The sequence below is a fragment of the Martes martes genome (genome assembly GCF_963455335.1).
Source record: "Martes martes genome assembly, chromosome: 2".
Taxonomy (NCBI): Eukaryota; Metazoa; Chordata; class Mammalia; order Carnivora; family Mustelidae; genus Martes; species Martes martes.
Window position 1 is genome coordinate 77,774,577 of NC_137889.1, and position 18,487 is coordinate 77,793,063.

Sequence of the window (18,487 nt, forward strand, 5' to 3'; positions counted from 1 at the left end):
AAAAAAAAAAAAAAAAAAAAAGAACCTCAGAACATCTTAATTTTACCTACTGTGTGAAAAATATACTGATGGTTGATGCTGGAATGAACTGTTAGAAATAATTATAAAGTTTTATTCCTTGTTGCTTTAACAACTTTATCTTCCATTTGGAAACCTGCAATGTATGTAAAGTTAGATGTGTCAATAGACCAACTATGAATTCCTTATCATTAAGAGGATCATGGCCTCACATTTTATTGTCATTTACAAAGTGTTTTCCAAAACAGCATTTCATTTTCTTCTTATGTCTGCTTGTGAGATAAAGTGAGCAAATGTTTTCATTCCCATTCTGCATATTTGGAAAATGAAGATTGGAGAAAAGAAACAACTTTCTCAAGTATCTTAAAATCAGTCTGTGACAAAGATGGTTTTCAAATCTGAGTTTTGATTTTTCAAAAGTTGATGACTTATGTAAATAATTAGAATTGAAATGTTGTTAAACAAAAGTAACAATAAGGCTTCTCTAAGAAGCACAGATTTGGTGGGGAAAGTATGCATGTGTGGATATCTAATATCATCCAACGAAGCTGAAGAAAGCAGAAAGAATAAGTAGAAAGAAAAATAAACATTTCAAGATGATAAGTCATCAAATCCTATAAATTCTGTAAATATCTTTGTTCTACATGAGCATACATTGAATTAGAGAGTTGAAAACTTTTTTTTTTTTTTTTTTTTTTTAAGGTTAGAAGTAGAATAAAGAACCATCTTTATTCAGGTCCTCAATACCGATTTTATGTTTTCCTTTGTGATTAATTAAAAGGAAATTATCCCTTCCCATAAAACATCTGAAAGGGCAGCTAGGTAGTCTTTGCCGGAGATTCAAGGTGTCTGGTAAAGAGGAGCTACCGAATAAACATTTCTGGAAAAAGTAAATTGTTTTAGAGAAGGTATTTAATGCTCTTCATTTTTTAAAGTCTTCTTTATTCTTATCTCAGAAACAGACAGCATTAATATGAAAAAAAAGAGTCATTGTTTCAAGTAGGATCTATATTTTAGCAGTGGTATGTGCAATTAGCAGAACAATACTTCCCATTCTCTCCTAATTTATCAGAGACAACTATGCAATAAGAAAGGCATCATCTAAGTGCACACAGAAGAAAACTTCAGTAATTAATGTCTCCTATACACAATATTTCTTAACTAATCATGAAATCATAAGGTATTTTCCCCAAGTTTTTAGAGTGATTCAGAATGTGAGACTGCCCACTTTTGTGCAGCTCTTCATCATTACTACCTCACTGACAGTCATCAAACTTGGTATGTTACTTAATAACAACCTGGGGTTTAGTTCACACATAGTGAAACAGAAAGTCTACCCTGACTTTCTTGAATTATAAGCTTTATATTGTAAAAGATTTCCAAACGATTTTAATTTGTTCTTTCTTTTTTAGAAAGATTTTATTTATTTATTTATTTGAGATACAGAGAGGGAGAAAGAACACAAGCAGGGGGAGGGGCAGAGGGAGAAGCAGGTTCCCCGCTGAGCAGAGAACACCTCCCTCCCCATGAGGGACTCAATCCCGGGACCCTGGGTTCATGAACGGAGCCAAAGGCAGACACTTAACCAACCAAACCACCCAGGTGTCCTCCAAATGATTTTAAAAACATCTTTTATTCAAACCTTGCAAACTTTCTTAAGAACGTTACTATTGTATATTTAATAAATTAATTTAATTTTTCATCAATTATTTAGCACACTCAATATTCGTAGATTTTGCATTTAAGCTCTTAACTCATCCTAAGTAATTTTAAAGTTCATGGTATATAATATTCTGCATTTTGATTATAATGCAATTTAGATTTACAATCTCTCATTGCTGATATGAAGAAAAATGTTCTCTAGCTATTGAGAAACCCAAGTGACCACTTCATATAAAAATCTCAGTGTAGCTTTTTGGTTATTATTCAGTTTGCCTGTGCAGTAACGCCAGTGAAGTGCTATGAACACAATTTCTTAAGAAAACAAAATAGAATTCTAATAATTCAAATATGATCAAGAGGAAACTTCAGCCAGGGGCAAGAAATTACACGAAGCAGACATTGCTACATGACACATTATTCCAAAATTTAATGAATTAAAATCACCACCGTTCAGTATTCCTTGCAAGGTTTTGGGTTGGCTTGGAGGTCCTGCTGATCTAGATTGAACTACACTGACCTTTCTAAATTATCTCACTCCTAAGTCATAAACTTGTGTGAAGGCTAAGAACTGCTTAGTGAATAACCTCAGTTGGGATGATTAGCTCTACTCCATGTGTTGTCTCACTTTCTTGCAGGCTAATCTCAGTTTCTGCTCTTGTTGATGGCAAGGATCCAAGAGAGAGCAGGACAGGGCATGGAACAGGGCAAGCAGAAATGTACTTTCTTTTCTTCACTGCCCCTGCTTGCATCACATTTGCTAACATCACTTAGCCAGAGGAAATTACACAGCAAAACTCATAGTCAAAGAGGAGAAGACTAGAAAGCTATAGAGCAAAGGACATTGTTTAGAAATGCAATTAATTGAGACCATCGATGAAATCAGTCTACCACAAAAGGGGATTCTTATGTTAACAACAATGTTAAAATGACCCACTTTCTAAGACATGGAGTGATTTTCCATTGAAGAGCAAAGACAATTCAATTTTCCATTTTGAGGAAGAGTTGGGTGGGTCTCCAACTAGTAAATTTCACTGAAGGGCAAGAACTTAGTGAATGAAATGGGGTCATTTGGTTTTTACCATAAAATAATTAATACTGTTGGCAGCAGCTTCTTGATATATAATGGGTTATCTTCATTTAGAGGAAAAATGGGAAACATTCAAGAAATCATAGAAAAGAACCTGCTTTGAATGACTGACAACTCTTTACTTCCAAAATAAACTCATTCTTCAATTCTTTTTCAACAAACCTTTATTTAGGCCTGGAAAGAAAATTATTCTCAGTTCAGAGCATTTCAATTAAATAGACACTTACCAAAGAGAAACATATACGTCAATAGGGCTGAGTACATGGATTCTATGGAGTGCTATGGATAGGTACTAATAATCAGAAATTAAACTTTGCAACATGGATATTGTATTTTAAGCATTTTTGTTAAAATATAAAAAATGTTACAGACAAGTGCATAAACCATAAATTTACAGCTTGATGAGTTTTCACAAATTGAAATTAATAATGTGGCTAGCTCTGGGATACATTTGAATTTATTTTTCTGTATGTTATCTCCTCTCTTTCCCTTACTGGTGAATGATTAGGATAGAAAGTGTGTGCAGTGCAAAACATGTGGTTTGCAGTAGACCAGACAGTTGACTATTTGTTTGCCTAATTTGGCTTTTTTCTTGAGAAAATTGATGTACTAGTTATTGATCCATTTTCTCTCCTCTCTAATCACCCTTAAGTGACAGTTCTGCAATAATATATGTGTAAACATTTCTCTGGTGGCAGATGGCATGCTTTGTTAGTAGAGAAGACTAGAAGAACACTAGAGTGGAAGTTTTCTCTTCCAAGTTCTGGTGTGTATTTCTTGGCAGACTCCTGCACTATGTGCAAATTTCTTAGTGCCTAGGCTTCATGAAACTCCTGGCTTAGTCCCTTGGCTCTAAAAGTTGTGATTTATAGCAGCTCATGGTAGTTCCCATGAGCAGATTTCGCCAGCAACACTGTTAAGTGGCTTTTCAGTAGGAGGTTCCAGCAGGGTACCTCCTATGAACATTTTCTCCTGTAAAAGCTTTACAGCCTCAGTGAATTTTTCTACTCTCTAATGAGCCATAGACATTCCCACCCTCTACAAAGAGGTCCAGGTGTCAACAGTGCAGGAGAGGAGTCTCTTCCTTAGGCTTACTATCTTGTCTCTTGGAACAATGGTTGCTCCTATACCTGTTATTCCCATATTGTTTAGAGTTCCCTTTGTAGTAGATAATCACTCATTACTCTAACTCACTGTTACAGTTAGGAATTTCTAATTGACATTTCCGTGCTCAAATTATTGTGTGGTTTCTGCCTCTTGGTTGGTTTTTGAATCATGTGCTTGCTTTCTTCTGGTTCCCAGAGTTCTTCTGATTCAAGACTGATGATCCATGGAAATAATGCTAAGTGGATTTTTGTATAAAATTATTTGGTGATTTGGGGGCACCTGGGTGGCTCAATGGGTTAAGCCGCTGCCTTCAGCTCAGGTTTTGATCTCAGCGTCCTGGGATCGAGCCCCACATTGGGCTCTCTGCTCAGTGGGGAGCCTGCCTCCCACTCTCTCTCTGCCTGCCTCTCTGCCTACTTGTGATCTCTGTCTTTCAAATAAATAATAAATAAAAATCTAAAAAAAAAAAAACAAAAAACAAGAATAGTTAGATGGTGCAATAAGAAACTTAGATACTGGATCCACTTTCCACTTCAGCTCAGGTCATGATCTCAGGGTCCTGGGATCTAGCCCCGCATAGGGCTCTCTGCTCAGCAGAGGGCCTTTTTCCCCCTCCCCCTCTGCCTGCCTCTCTGCCTACTTGTGATCTCTCTCTCTGTGTCAAATAAATAAATAAATAAATAAATAAATAAATAAATAAAATCTTAAAAAAAATTTGGTGATTTAATCCAAGAAATTTAAAATATCAATGAATTTTAAACATAATTTAACTGAATATTAAAATCAACCCCAAACTATATTGGGAAGATAATTATCAAATTTGTATTGAAAATAAGAGTTGAATGCTATTGAAAATAATTAGAAATGATAATTACTTAGGTACAAATACCAAGAGATGATTAGTATTATGATTTAAATAGCATCATTTCTGTTAAGATTGTATGTTTTTTTATTTATATATGCTCATACAATTAATTGATTGATTGATATTTTCAGTGTTATAGATGATTCAGTCATCCAACTTTCCTTGGCCAGGCAAAGAGAACTTCTTTTATTTTATGTTGGAGAATCCATATTGTTACCTCACTTCTCTGACTTTTCTTAACCTCTCTGGTAGATCATTCACTCCTCTACAATACACATAATTTATTTATTTTTTTTCACCAGATAGTTCATACTTTTACTCTGGTTATACTTGGTCTCAAAAATCTCAGATGATTTCCATTTCTTAAAGATGATTTTATATATATACATATATATATATATATATATATTTTTTTTTTTTTTCCTGACAACTTTTAGCATTTCTCCTTATCTTTGGTCTTCAGCAGTATCAATATATTTCCAGGTTTTTTTTTTTTTTTTTTTTAATCTGTCATTTTTGGAAAATTCCTGACTATTCATTTGCAAGTATTTTTTTTCTTTCCATTCTCCCTCCTTTCTTTTTTTCTTTTTTTTCCCCATCTAGGATTCCCATTATATATATTTCTTTTATTTAATTTTATTTTTTCAGTGTTCCAAGATCATTATTTATGCACCACACCCATTACACATATTTTAGACTGATATTGGCCTATATCTCTTCGATATTTCGTTTTCTCTCTCCATTTTATTTCACTGATTTCCTGTGTGTGTTTCCACTTGAGTAAAGTCTATTGACCTATATTCAAGTTCACCGAGTCTTTCTTTGGATCTGTCAGGCATACTGATGAGCCTGTCAAAAACACTCTTCATCTTTGTTATTATGTGTGTGTTTAAATTTATTTCCAGCATGTCCTTTGACACTTTATTGCTTCTATTTCTCTGCTGAAATTACCCATCTATTCACGAATGTCTTCAAGTTTTTCCACTAGAGTCTGTGACATATTAATCATAGTTATTTTATCCACTATCTGATTTTCCTAACAATAGATTTATATTTGAGATTAGTTCTATTGATTGTTTTGTCTCTCAACAGCAGATCAGTTTTCCTTTCAATTTTGTGTGCCTCATAATTTTTAGTTGAAATCCACATAGTTCTGTGTGGGGTAGTAGAGACCAAGGTAAATAGTATTTATGCCTGGGAATAGGCATGACTCTTTCTCTGCTAGGCCTTCATTGAGGAGTTGAGCCATGTTTCAGTTTTCTTGGTTGCAATCATTATCTTCAATGCACAACCAACTTCAAGTCCCTCAACTGGCACTTTTTGGTTAGGGTGGGAACTAGACTGATTATCTGAGAAAATTCCTGATTGTGTTCTGTCCACCATCAGTTTTAGACTTTTCCTGTGATCTGGTGACTCAGAGAAGCTGTCTCTCTATGCTCTTGCCCCTCCATTAGTGGTATTCAGTTATTGTGTTATTGCTTATTTCCTGGTTCTTGGTCTAGCTTAGGTGGTAAGGAGCAAGAAAGAATTCTATATATATATATATATATTTTTTTTTTTTTTTCTTTCCTCATTCAACCTTAGCTTTAGGCTGTTCATGTGTCTCTGAGTCTTTTGAGTGGAGTTTTCTCAGTGATCCTTCCTGTCGCCAGTGGTAAGGGATCTTTAATTTTCTGGAAGTAGGAGGATTTCTTTCCTCTTTCTCCCTTTCCCAACTAGTAAGTTTTCACTCACTGAAAATGACAGGATTTGCTGCCTTTCTTCAGCAGTTTAAAACTTTATCCCACTGGGGAGAAGACTCCAGGCAAGAATTGTTGATTTTTTTTTTCCTCAGCAGTAGAACTACATTATGTTACACAACTTAGAACTACACTTTGAGAGATGCTTTCCCTGATCTCTACTGCCCCCAGTCTTTTTCATGAACAAATAGTAAAGTCCACAGAGAAGAGGCTCCAAGTGTTTGTGTTCCCAAGGGTCTATACTCAAAATTGTATATGTTCAACTTGTAGTAATCCGTTAAAAATCACTTTTTTTTTTTAACACTCATTTTTATGGCAGACTTATTTTCTTCCAGTGCTGGGGTCTAGGTGGGTGAATGCTTATGCCTTGTCTCTTTCTGGAGGCTCACTCCAACTTAATCAGATTTTACCCTAGTCAGTTGCCTTTGAAGTCAGCACTCTGATAAGTTCAAGAACACAGGATGATTTTACAGATTCCCCAGCTTCTTATTGTTTGGATAGATGTGACACTCTTTCCATTTCTTTATTCTAAGATGGAGCCAGACCTTTATAATATACATTATTAATTCACTAATTATATCCAAGTCACCAGGATTCCAGGTACTTTTGGGTATTATGTTATTAATATTTTTGATGAAATCAAATAAAAGTTGGTCCTCTTTCAGAACATGCCAGAATATAGTTTAGCATCTAAACATTTATTTTTTCTGTTAAAATTTTAAGAAGTAAAATTCCAGTCTATTTTGAAGGAATAAGAAGGAGACTGGGAACTTTCTACATACACTTAGGGGAAGCTATATATTTTGAAGTACGTGATTTAAGGTCTAGTAGAATTTTTTATTGAATTGGTTGTCTTATATTTTAATATTACACATAACCAAGGGTGTATACAACTTAAAGCAAAATGATGCACTCATAATTATAGACTTAATAACCATTTTAAAAATACAGCATTCACAAGTTTGAAACCCCTCCCTATTATAGGTTCTTTCCTATAATAGGCTCCTCCCTATTATAGTTTCCTTTTCCTGTAGATATAACTCTTACCATGAATTATATGTTAAGTAGTTCTTTGCTATTTTTTAAATTGTTTTATCATAAATACATATTATATATATATATATACATATATATACCTAAAATATTGTTTATTTTTACATGCTTGAATTTATTAATTGAGTCATATTGTATTTCATATATATTTGCCATTGTTTGGGGGGATTCATCTATATTTATGCCTGTATCCATTAGGCATGGACTTTCCCTTTTTTTTTTTAAGATTTTATTTTTTTATTTGAGAGATTGCGAGAAGGAGAAAGGAGAGGGACAAGCAGACTCTGCACTGGAGCCTGATGCAGAGCTCAATGCAGGGCTCCATCTTAGGATCCTGAGATCATGACCTAAGCTGAAATCAAGTCAGTGGCTTAACTGACTGAACCACCTAGGCACTCCTTTAAAGCATGGACTTACAGAACTTGGACTCTAGAGCCAGATAGCCTAGTTTTGAATACTGTATCATTAACAAAATAGTCTTCATAGATAAGTTACTTCATCTTTTTGACTTCCATTTCTTTGTGTGTAAAACATAGTATTTCCAAAATATAAATAATTAGTAGAATCAGGGGTGGTTCAATGTTATATGACCTTGAAGTTTGAAAGCACCTACATTTTGAAGGTGCTCTATTTCAGAATTGACTACAAATTATAAATAGAAATTAAATACAAACTTGGATATTTATTACAATAAGTAATCAAAGACAATTCAATATAGTTGTAAATTTTATAGAAACACATAATATAAACACATTGTAAGGTTGTTTTCAGATCCTTAGAAAGGGCTTGAACAAATGAGGGGCTCTGAAACTTAATCTTTATCAGCTTCATGGCAAATCTGACTCCATATGTATGTTAAATCCTTTGAATAGTAGTTCTATGAGAATGATAGATGTTTTTAATTTATCGTATTACTTATTATATCTTATTCTTATCTATATTGTATCTTATTACTCATATCAATGGACAATTTTTGTAGGTCTCCTTTTTTTTATTAAAGAATGATTGACATGCACTGGATGTACAACATAGTGATTCAATATTTGTATACATTACAAAATCATGACTGCAACAGGGCTAGCTACCAGCTATCACCATATGAAGTTGTTTTAATATTATTGACATTTATCCTATGTTGTGAATTATATCCTCTTGTTTTATTTATTTTATAACTGAAGTTTGTGCCACTAAATGTCCTTCACCTCATTCACCTGTCTCCCATCTCCCTCCCTTCTGGCAACCATCAATTTCCAATCAGTATCAGAGTCGGTTTCTGTTTTGACTTATTTGTTCATTTGTGTTTTTTAGATTCCACATATAAATAGAGTCATATGGTGCTTGTCTATATCTCTCTGACTCATTTTACTTAGCATAATGTCCTCTAGATTCATCCATGTTATTACAAATGACAAGATTTCATTCTTTTTTTATGTGTGAGGAACATTCCATTGTATATACATACCACATCTTCTTTATCCTTTTCTCTGTTAATAGACATTTAGGTTACTTCCATATCTTGGCAATCATAAATATGCTACAATAAACACAGGGGTGCATATATCTTTTCAAATTAGTGCAGGGTCATTTTCTTCAGTGAAATAAAGTATGATTAATCTAATTATTCACACATACATCAAATAATACTGTTACACATGGCTTTCATAATTTTGGTTTTGGTTTTCTCACCCAAGAATGCAGTTGCTTGACTTTTTATTTGCTTATCAACTAGAAATAATAATTTCAGTCCACACTAGATTATTTATTTTCTAGTTTATCTTTTTAAATTGACACATGAAATGACTGACTTTACGGAAAAAAAGGATTTGAAAAATAATGCATTTAACAAATTAACTTTATATTATTGGATTTCATATTTCACTTTTGTATTTATTGATGTTAGATTAATATCCAATAGACTAGTGAGAAACTGCCATAGTTCTTAGAAAAGTCACATAAATCATGAGATAACAGTATTTCATCAATTTCAATATGTAGATGTTTTCTTAAGTTACTTTTATTGCTATTTTATGAAAATACATTTTATACACATAAAAAGCTAGGAAAATAGCTTGCACGAGATTACAAAGTAAAAACACACTAGCATAATCAGCATTACAAAGTACTATAATGTGAGTATGTATCAAAGCAATGAATATTACATAGAAAATCTCATTTAAAGTATAGTAACACTGGTACCATGCAATTTAGAACTATGGAGAACATAATATGAAGTAGGAAAGTAAGTTTTAAATTTCAAAGTTACCATTTTTAAATGGATGGGATTTTCTTTCAGATTGGAACAAATGCTTGTGGTTAAATACAGGTCTGAATTTCAGTTGTTATGCTCTGCTATAATTATCCCTGATGTGTGCTGCCCTGCATATTCAGGGTGATCAATACTTGTCATTTATAGGTTGTTAAATCTTTTAATTTTTACTCTTACATAATTGATTATAGACAACATAGTAGCCATAAAATTTTTTGAAATTTTAGAAATGTGCTGCAGATTTTCTTTTTAACTACAACTCTCTTCCTTTCTGCTTTGAAAGGATATAAATAATCAATTCAACAAAATAAATGATTTCGCTTTTTTCTATTGACTTTCCAGACATCAGTGCCTTGAGGCAACTTTTCAATTTTGTAGAGGCTCATGAAGATTTAATAACTGAAGAAATATTTATAGAATGTCTATTGGCAGCAAAATTATAAAGGTATAATGGGGGCCCAGAATAAGTGCAAGATTTTGTCCCTGAATTCTAAGACTGTATTTTAATGCCATAATTCTCAACTATGACTGTATATAAAAATTGCACATTTGATTTAAGATTAGAAAAATGGTGAGAAAATGAAAGATTTAAAGATCAGAAGTGCTGAATCAGGATGAGGTAAAGAGTAGGATTGATTTATCAGTATATGTATTTATATATATATTTTATATATAGTGTATATACTTATATATATTCACAAAATTTCTATTAAAAATAACTCAAAGGAATTTTGAGATTTGGCTAAAATAATGGAGAATTTGGAAAGAGGAAGATGTGTTAAGAGTAGTTCAATTCTGCAGTAGTTCCATTCTGCACTAGACCCCTCACTTTGGTGGTGTCTTAGCCCATTATGCTGCCATAACAAAATTGTACAGACTGGGTAGCATAAACAACGGAAATTTATTTCTCACAGTTCTGGAACTGAGAAATCAAACATCAAAACACTACCATATTAATGTACTGGTGAGAGCTCTCTTCCTGGTTCAGAGATAGTGGCTACTCCCTGTGTCTCAAAATGGTGGAAAGGGTAAGAGATCTATGTTAGGTTGCTTTTAAAAGAACACTAATCCCATTCATGAAGGTTCCACTGTCATGATTTAATCACCTCCCAAAGGCCCAATCTCCTTATACCATACTAGGCATATTAGGATTCCAATATAAGACTTGAGAAGGGGACACAAATATTCAGATCATAGGAGTTGGTAACCCCAAACTTAACATCAGGGTATTTCAGTTTTCTTATATATAAAATGGGACTAACAGTAGTGGTTTTGAAAAAGAGCGTATAAAGGATGAAATTTGGTAATTTATGTAATTATTTAGCATAGCACTTAACATATTTAAGGGCTCAATAAATATTTATTGGGCTTGATGTTAGTGTAGTGAAAAGATCCATGCCTTACTCAAAGTGATGAGATAATATTAAAGTCTTGTTTATACAGAAACGCTGTCTGAAAAGGTGATTATAAGTTGTATATTGAAAGAAATTGAGACTAGAAGATTTTGCTTCCATTTAGAAGAAAGAGGAAAAAAACATAAGCAAAGATACATATAAACTAGAAGGGGTCACACATATGCTAATTTAGAAAATATTCTAAGTTAAAGCAATTTCATGTTGCAGAATAACACATAGCAATAAGATACTTTAAATAAACATTCTTAAAGTTACATTCTCTGGTAATTTTCATACCATTAGGCAAACGACTCTTGATTGTAGCAGACAAGGAAGAGTCATGTTCTCTAGGTACCTATGTAGAACAACACATGGAAAAGTTTATTTCAGATTTTATGGAGACTTTAAAATTTTTTTTTTGAAAATATACTTTTGAGATCTAATTACAGTTTGGCATACATGAATATAAAAATCATTGCAAATAACAAATATGCTTTGAGTTTTTACAATTACTTCCAATTATTCTTGTCCAGTGAAGGGATTCATTTCTGTTCTGATTTGGTCTCCAAGATTTGTTCTGCTTGTGATGAATCTTTCTTATATATGCTTGCCCCCCTGCCTGCTTGTTTACTTTATGCACACTAGATATCTTACTATCATATCTTAGGTTATCAGTCATTACTTTTGGGTCATAATCTTTTGCAAAATATTTTGTAACTCTGATCAGTATTAGTTGATTTCTACAGAAGTTTGGCATTTCCACATTTTATCCTCCTGCGTATCAAGTGTCTGCTTCAGTGTTAACTAGAATCACAGCTTCAGGTTTATACTTGGCATTTCCATTCTCTAACCAAAGCGCGCTGCCCTAAGAGTGAGCAGTGTTTTTAGTGGCGGCCTGCAGTGATGCAGGGAGTTGTATCACACATGTGTATCACAGAGTGACTCCCCTGTTGGGGTTCAAGATCTAAATCCTTTCCTATTGTGCAGGTCATGAGGCTTTCCCTGTAGCTTTGTGAAAGCTGTCCCTGACAGCTTTGAAATGTGGTATGATTAATCTCATATGGTGTCGAAGAATTTTATCTGACAGTTATTAAATAAATATTATTTTTCAGCTAAATGACTTGATGGTCAGAGCATACATTATGTTTCTTCCATCTTTCCTGCCAGTCCTTTTCTTCACCTTCCCCCTTTTTCTTCCTTCCTGCCCCACTCCTCTTTATTCTCATTCTTCTCTCCCCCTTTATTCCTTTTTTCTGTCTCCTTCCTTCTGTCTCTTCCTGTCTTGACTCAGAATGCATTTACCTTATTTTCAGTTCCAGGTTCAATATCTTCATAGTAATTTTCTTGATTGCAATCAATCTGTATGAGTATCAGTTAGAGGAAAGTTATTTTTAAAAGAAATGAACATGGTATGAATATAGCTAAAGTCAGAAACATGCAAGGTATATTTTTTGAGCACTGCTATGTGAATACTGATAAGTCACTAGGTACTATGATGTTTTAAAGATACATGGATATTTATTTATTTATTTATTTATTATTATGTTCAGTTAGCCAACATACGGTATATCATTAGTTTTTGATGTGGTGTTCAATGATTCATTGTGTATAACACCATTGCTCATCACAGTTACAAATGAGGAAGGGGGTTTCTTGACCAAATGCTGCTGATACAATTAGTTATAGTTTAGAAAAAATGTAAAGATGAATGCTCAGTTCTTTAAAAGATAAAAAGAAAATGTTGAGAGATTAAAATGTAATTTTATAAACATAAGGAAATGAGAAAGAAATATTGGAAAATATTTATATTAAATCAGAATAAAAAGGCCTTTCTAATCAGGAAGTTGATATAAGGAAAGAAACAATTTTCAAACCAAATTATTCTACACAAAAGATAAAGAATGTATTAAAAATTTAGAGAATGAATGATAGCAAACTCCAAAGTTAAAAGTTGGAAGAAACAATAAACAAGTAATTTTTTTTTTAAAGATTATTTATTTATTTTAGAGAGAGAGCACACAAGCAAGAGTTGGGGCAGAGGGAGAGGGAGAGAGAGAATCTCAAACAGACTCCCCGCTGATCATGTGGGGCTTGATCTAAAGACCCTGAGATCATGATCTGAGTCTAAATCAAGAGTTGACCTCTTAACTGACAGAGCCACCAAGGTGCCCCATCAAACAATTCTTAAAGACTAAATCTTAACAGTTACCACATACATAAAAACCTTTTACTCATATTTGTGGTAGAAGATGTTGAAAATTTGCCAATTACATCTTGAGAAAAGAGAGTTCAACAGCACCCTTATAGTCATCCTCATTTTCTGCTGTTGAGAAAGGAAAGAGACATAGCTGTTGGTTTATTTTATTTTGTTTATTTTTTAAAGTTTATTGTTTTAAATTTATTTGAGAGAGAGAGAGAGAAAACATGAGTGGGGAGGAGAAGAAGGAGAAGCAGACTCCCCAGTAAGCAGGGAGCCCAATGTGGGACTCAATCCTAGGACCCTGTGTCCATGGCCCAAACCAAAGGCAGATGCTTAACCAATTGAGCCACCCAGGTGGCCCATGGCTGTTGACTTATTTTAAGTGTTGTTGTCTTTGGACTTAAGTCTCAGATCTTTCAGCTTTCCTTCTTTCTTTTCCATAGGTGCTTTCATTATATTTCTAGCCTTTTTTTCTTCAGACTTAACAGTGTAATTGACTTTCTTTGTTTTGGGCATTTTATCTTGACTTTCTTCATTGTTTCTCTTTTCCTGTCCTTATCCCTACTTGAGTCTGTGATTGACAAGGAAGGCATCATAATGTAGGGGTTTAAAGCACAGCCTTCGGAGTAAGCCTACCTTGTTTCAAATCCTAGTTCTACTAATTAGGGGCCAAGAGAAACTAAGGACATTACTTAACATCTTAGTATCTGCTGCTATGATGTGAGAAATTTCATAGATTCTCTTTAGTAGATTCATAGGTTTGTATAGGGATCAAATATGTCAATATTTTTGAATTAATTAGAGCATTATCTGACATATAATCACTATATAAATAAGGATTAAAATACATTTTTAAAATATTTTGCATATATATAACCTGTGGTTCATTTTCTTTCTTTTAAGGCTTACAATATTTTGTAATGCAAAAGTGTTTATTCTTTACATAAGCATATTTTAGTCATTCTTTCTTTCTTGATTTCTAAATTTTTATACTAAATTAAGATTCTTTTGGCCAAAATGATATGCGGTTTTATTTTAACACATATCCATTATATGTTAAATATATATATATAATATCTAAATATTCTATATATAACTTATTTTCAGGAAAAGCTTTATTGAAATATAATCTTCATAAATTAACCCCTTTAAAAATGTCTAGTTCAGTGGGTCTTAGTATTTTCTGAAAATTGTGCAGCCATAGTGACTATCAAATTTTAGAATATTTTCATCACTCCTAAAAGGACTCCATATTTACTAGCATTCATTTCCTATCACTCCATCCCCTCAGCTCCTGGTAACTATTAAACTATTTTCTATTTCTATGGATTTAGCCATTCCAGACATTCCGTATGAATAGACTCATACAATTTGTGTCTTTTTTGAGTTTGGTTTCTTTGATTTAGCATAATGTGTTCAACATTCATTCATTCTGTAGTATATATCAGGACTTTATTCTTTTGTATTGACAAACAATATTCTATTATATATAGATATATCACTTTGTGTTTATCCATTCATCAATTGATAGGTATTTGAGTTTTTTCACTATTTGGTTAATATGAGTTATGGTACTATGAACACTCATGTACAAGATTTTTGTTGTTGTTGTTCCTTTGGGTATATGCCTAGGAATCAAATTGCTTTAGACATATGAGACACTGTTTAAGGAAGTTTTAACTTTTAATTCTGTTCAAGTTTTTAAGTTTTTGAGGAATTGCCAAAACTGTTATTCTAAGTAGATATCCCATTTAATATTCTCATCAGCAATGTTTGAAGGTTCCAACTTTCCCACATCCTCTTCCACAATTGTTACTGTCTTTTTTATTTTAGCCATCTAAGTAAGTGTGAAGTGGTATTTCATAGTAGTTTTTATTTGCCTTTCCCTAATGACTAATGATGTTGATTTTCCTTATATGTGCCTATTGCCCATTTGTAATTCATTTTTGATAAATATTTACTTAAATTCTTTGCTCATTATATATATATACACACACACATATGTGTGTATATATATATATATATATAGCTGAATAATAAAAGGACAAACAATTCTGTTTATATATATATATATATTTTTTTTTTTTTTTCTGGATGCAAGCCCTTATAACGTAAATGATTTGTAAATATTTTCTCCCATTTTGTTGGAGATCTTTTCACTTTCTTGATAGTATCCCTTGGGAAGCACAATTTTTTTAATTTTGATGAAGGAGAGTTTATTTTTACTCAGTTTCTTATATTTAGTTACTGAAATCTTCACTCAGTTTAGTGATGAGCTAATGATTAAACAGATATTTAATTAAATGTGTTGAATCAATTAGTCTTCCAGACTTGGCCAAGGTGCTCTCTTTCTGTTTTGTGTTATGCACTCAATACTCCCATAGGCAGTTACAAGTCTGCCTTATCCTTTACTTGCTGTCTGTGCAAGACCTCAAAGCCAATCAGAGACAAGAGATTAGGGATTCTCTTCCTAATTCATATATATGTGTGTATATACACACACACACACACACATACACGCACGCACACATACCTTTTTTGGGTATGCACACAGTCTTGCACATTTTTATGGCCTTCGGGATTCCCAGAAATACACAGATCTTTTCATATGCTTCTATTGTTATCTCATTTCCACTTTTCCTTTAAAATTTTTGTCGGTTGGTTGGTTTGGTTTGGTTTGGTGCACCTATTGTTATCTCCAATCAGTATCTCCAACATAATAAGCTGTAATGTTAAACAATTACTGTTGTTTTTTTTTTTTCAATAAAGACCTTAGGGATAGGTCTGTTTACACAGACTGAGCTTAAAGTCTTGCTCAAATAAAAAGGAAGTCACAAAAATGGAACTTTTTAGGGGCCTGCTAGATAGGTCAAATGGTGACAGTTCTCCAGGGATGGGAACTTGGAGGAGCTCCAAGCCCTTTGCCCCCCTCTCCAGTGTGTGCTAGGATGATGGTTTTCATAGCAGGCAGAATTACAAAGCTGATTGATGGTTCAAGGCATCCATGCAGCTGTGGAGAGAGGGATGCCACGAATCTTTTTGTTCTTACTGAGATTCAGCAATTTTTTGGAGTAAATGCTCTATAGATTGGTGCAAACTCTTTTTATCTATTTCCACTGTTCTGAAAAGTTGGTTTTGACAAGTGCTGCTGTGTATTCATTGCCTTAATGCAAGAAAAGATTTTCTAGTGTTTGCTGTTCTAGAGGTGCTTCTTGGTTTGACTTTGATAGTGTGAGATTTTTCTCTTTCTTTTTTCCAAAATGGTCATACATTTTTCTCTATAGATTTGAAATAGTATGGCTATTTTGTTCTAATATATTGATTGTCCCTGAGGTTTATCAAAAATCACATTCTATCAATTTGACTATAAATGTTATCATTTTTTCTGGGTAAATATATAATAAAGGATATAAAAATTAATAGAAAATTACTAATGTAAAGAATACAATTAGGAGCTATTTATTTTAGCTACAAATAAGAAAAAAAGTCATTTTAAAACTTTATTAATTAAAAAGGTATAGCCATCCCCTTTTATCCACAGGAGTTATGTTCCAAGACCCCAAGGGGATGCCTGAAACTATATATAGTATCAAATCCTATATATATTCTATGTTTTTACTATACACACATACCTATGATAGAATTCAGTTTGTAAATTAAGAATAGTAAGAGCATAAAAACAATAATAATAAAATAGAAAATTTACAACAATATGCTGTAATAAAAGCTATGTGAATGTGGTCTCTTTCAAGATCTCTTATTGTATTGTATGTCATGCTACTTCTTATAATGTTGTAAGATGATAAAATACCTCCATGATGAGATGAAGCTAGGTGAATGATGTAGACTTTGTGATTTAGCATGAAGCTACTATTGACCTCCTGATGATACATCGGAAGGTTAGTCATCTACTTCCAAACTGCAGTTGACTATGGGTAACTGAAACTGGGGAAAAGAGAACCATGGATAAGGGGAGACTGCTGTAACCTAAATTAGAAAAAAATGTGGAAATTGAGTTACTTTATATATAAACTCATATAATTCAAATAAATATTAAAAAAGCTGCATGTATGAGTAAAATTATACTTTATAAACAAAACATGTCTTGAGAATATGGTAATTATAGGTCTTCTAACTCTATAAGACTAACAATGATTATTTTGATAATTTAAAAACAATATTTTAGTCTACTTTGCTCCTGAATACACTAAAAAAAGGTGAATTGTTAAAATACATTTTAAATACAAAGATCTCATTTGAATTCAATTTATTTTATTTTATTTTATTTTATTTCTATAGGACTTTGGAGATGATGGGTCCTTGTATATTACTAAGGTTACCACAACTCACATGGGCAATTACACCTGCTATGCAGATGGCTATGAACAAGTCTTTCAAACTCACATCTTCCAAGTAAATGGTAAGAAATGTGGTGTTGATATCGTTGCTTTATGCTTCACTATGTATTCAAAGAATATCGCAGTTGATTAGGAAGGCAAGTTTTCGATTTTTTTAGTTTGGCAAAGTCTCTCTCTCTTCTTTTTTTTTTTTTTTTTGTTTTGAAACTTATTGTTAATGTAAAACCTTTTTCAATTAAAAAAAAAAACAGGTGGTTGGATGGATAAATGCTATAAATTTTACCACTTTTCTCATCGTGAAATAGTACAGAGTAACTCATTCTAATTGAAAATTAAAGCATAAAAAACTTAAATTACTTTCTGAAATTTAAATATCAACAATTAGGCAACCATATGAATTTTAGAAATTGAAAAAATTAAGCATCTTGAAATTTTAATCAGATTATCTGGTTGATCTTAATGATATTAAAAAACTGCTATTTATGTACAGCAAATGTTATACTCTTAATTGTTAATTTAATGGCTGTGAATATTGGCCATGTAGGCTGATACTCTATTTTCCTTAAGATTTTTTATTTATTTTATTTTATTTTATTAATTTAATTTAATTTAATTTATTCATTTGAGAGAGAAAGAGAGCATGTGGTTGGGGGAGATGCAGAGGGAGAGAGAAGGAGAAGCTGATTCCTGGTGAACAGAAAGCTAGACTCGGACTTAATCCCAGGACCTGGAGATCAT

At 32.7% G+C, this 18,487-nt stretch overlaps 1 protein-coding gene across 1 annotated transcript in view; it reads left to right on the forward strand.

Moving 5' to 3' along the window:
• Positions 1-18,487, forward strand: part of FSTL5 (follistatin like 5) — a gene marked incomplete at both ends in the record, with an annotated part of 636,306 nt that overhangs the window by 429,508 nt on the left and 188,311 nt on the right. The window contains one exon of the mRNA XM_080796324.1: positions 17,691-17,811. Within this exon, the coding sequence (XP_080652450.1) occupies positions 17,691-17,811 (121 nt within the window). The remainder of the gene's footprint in view (positions 1-17,690; positions 17,812-18,487) is intronic.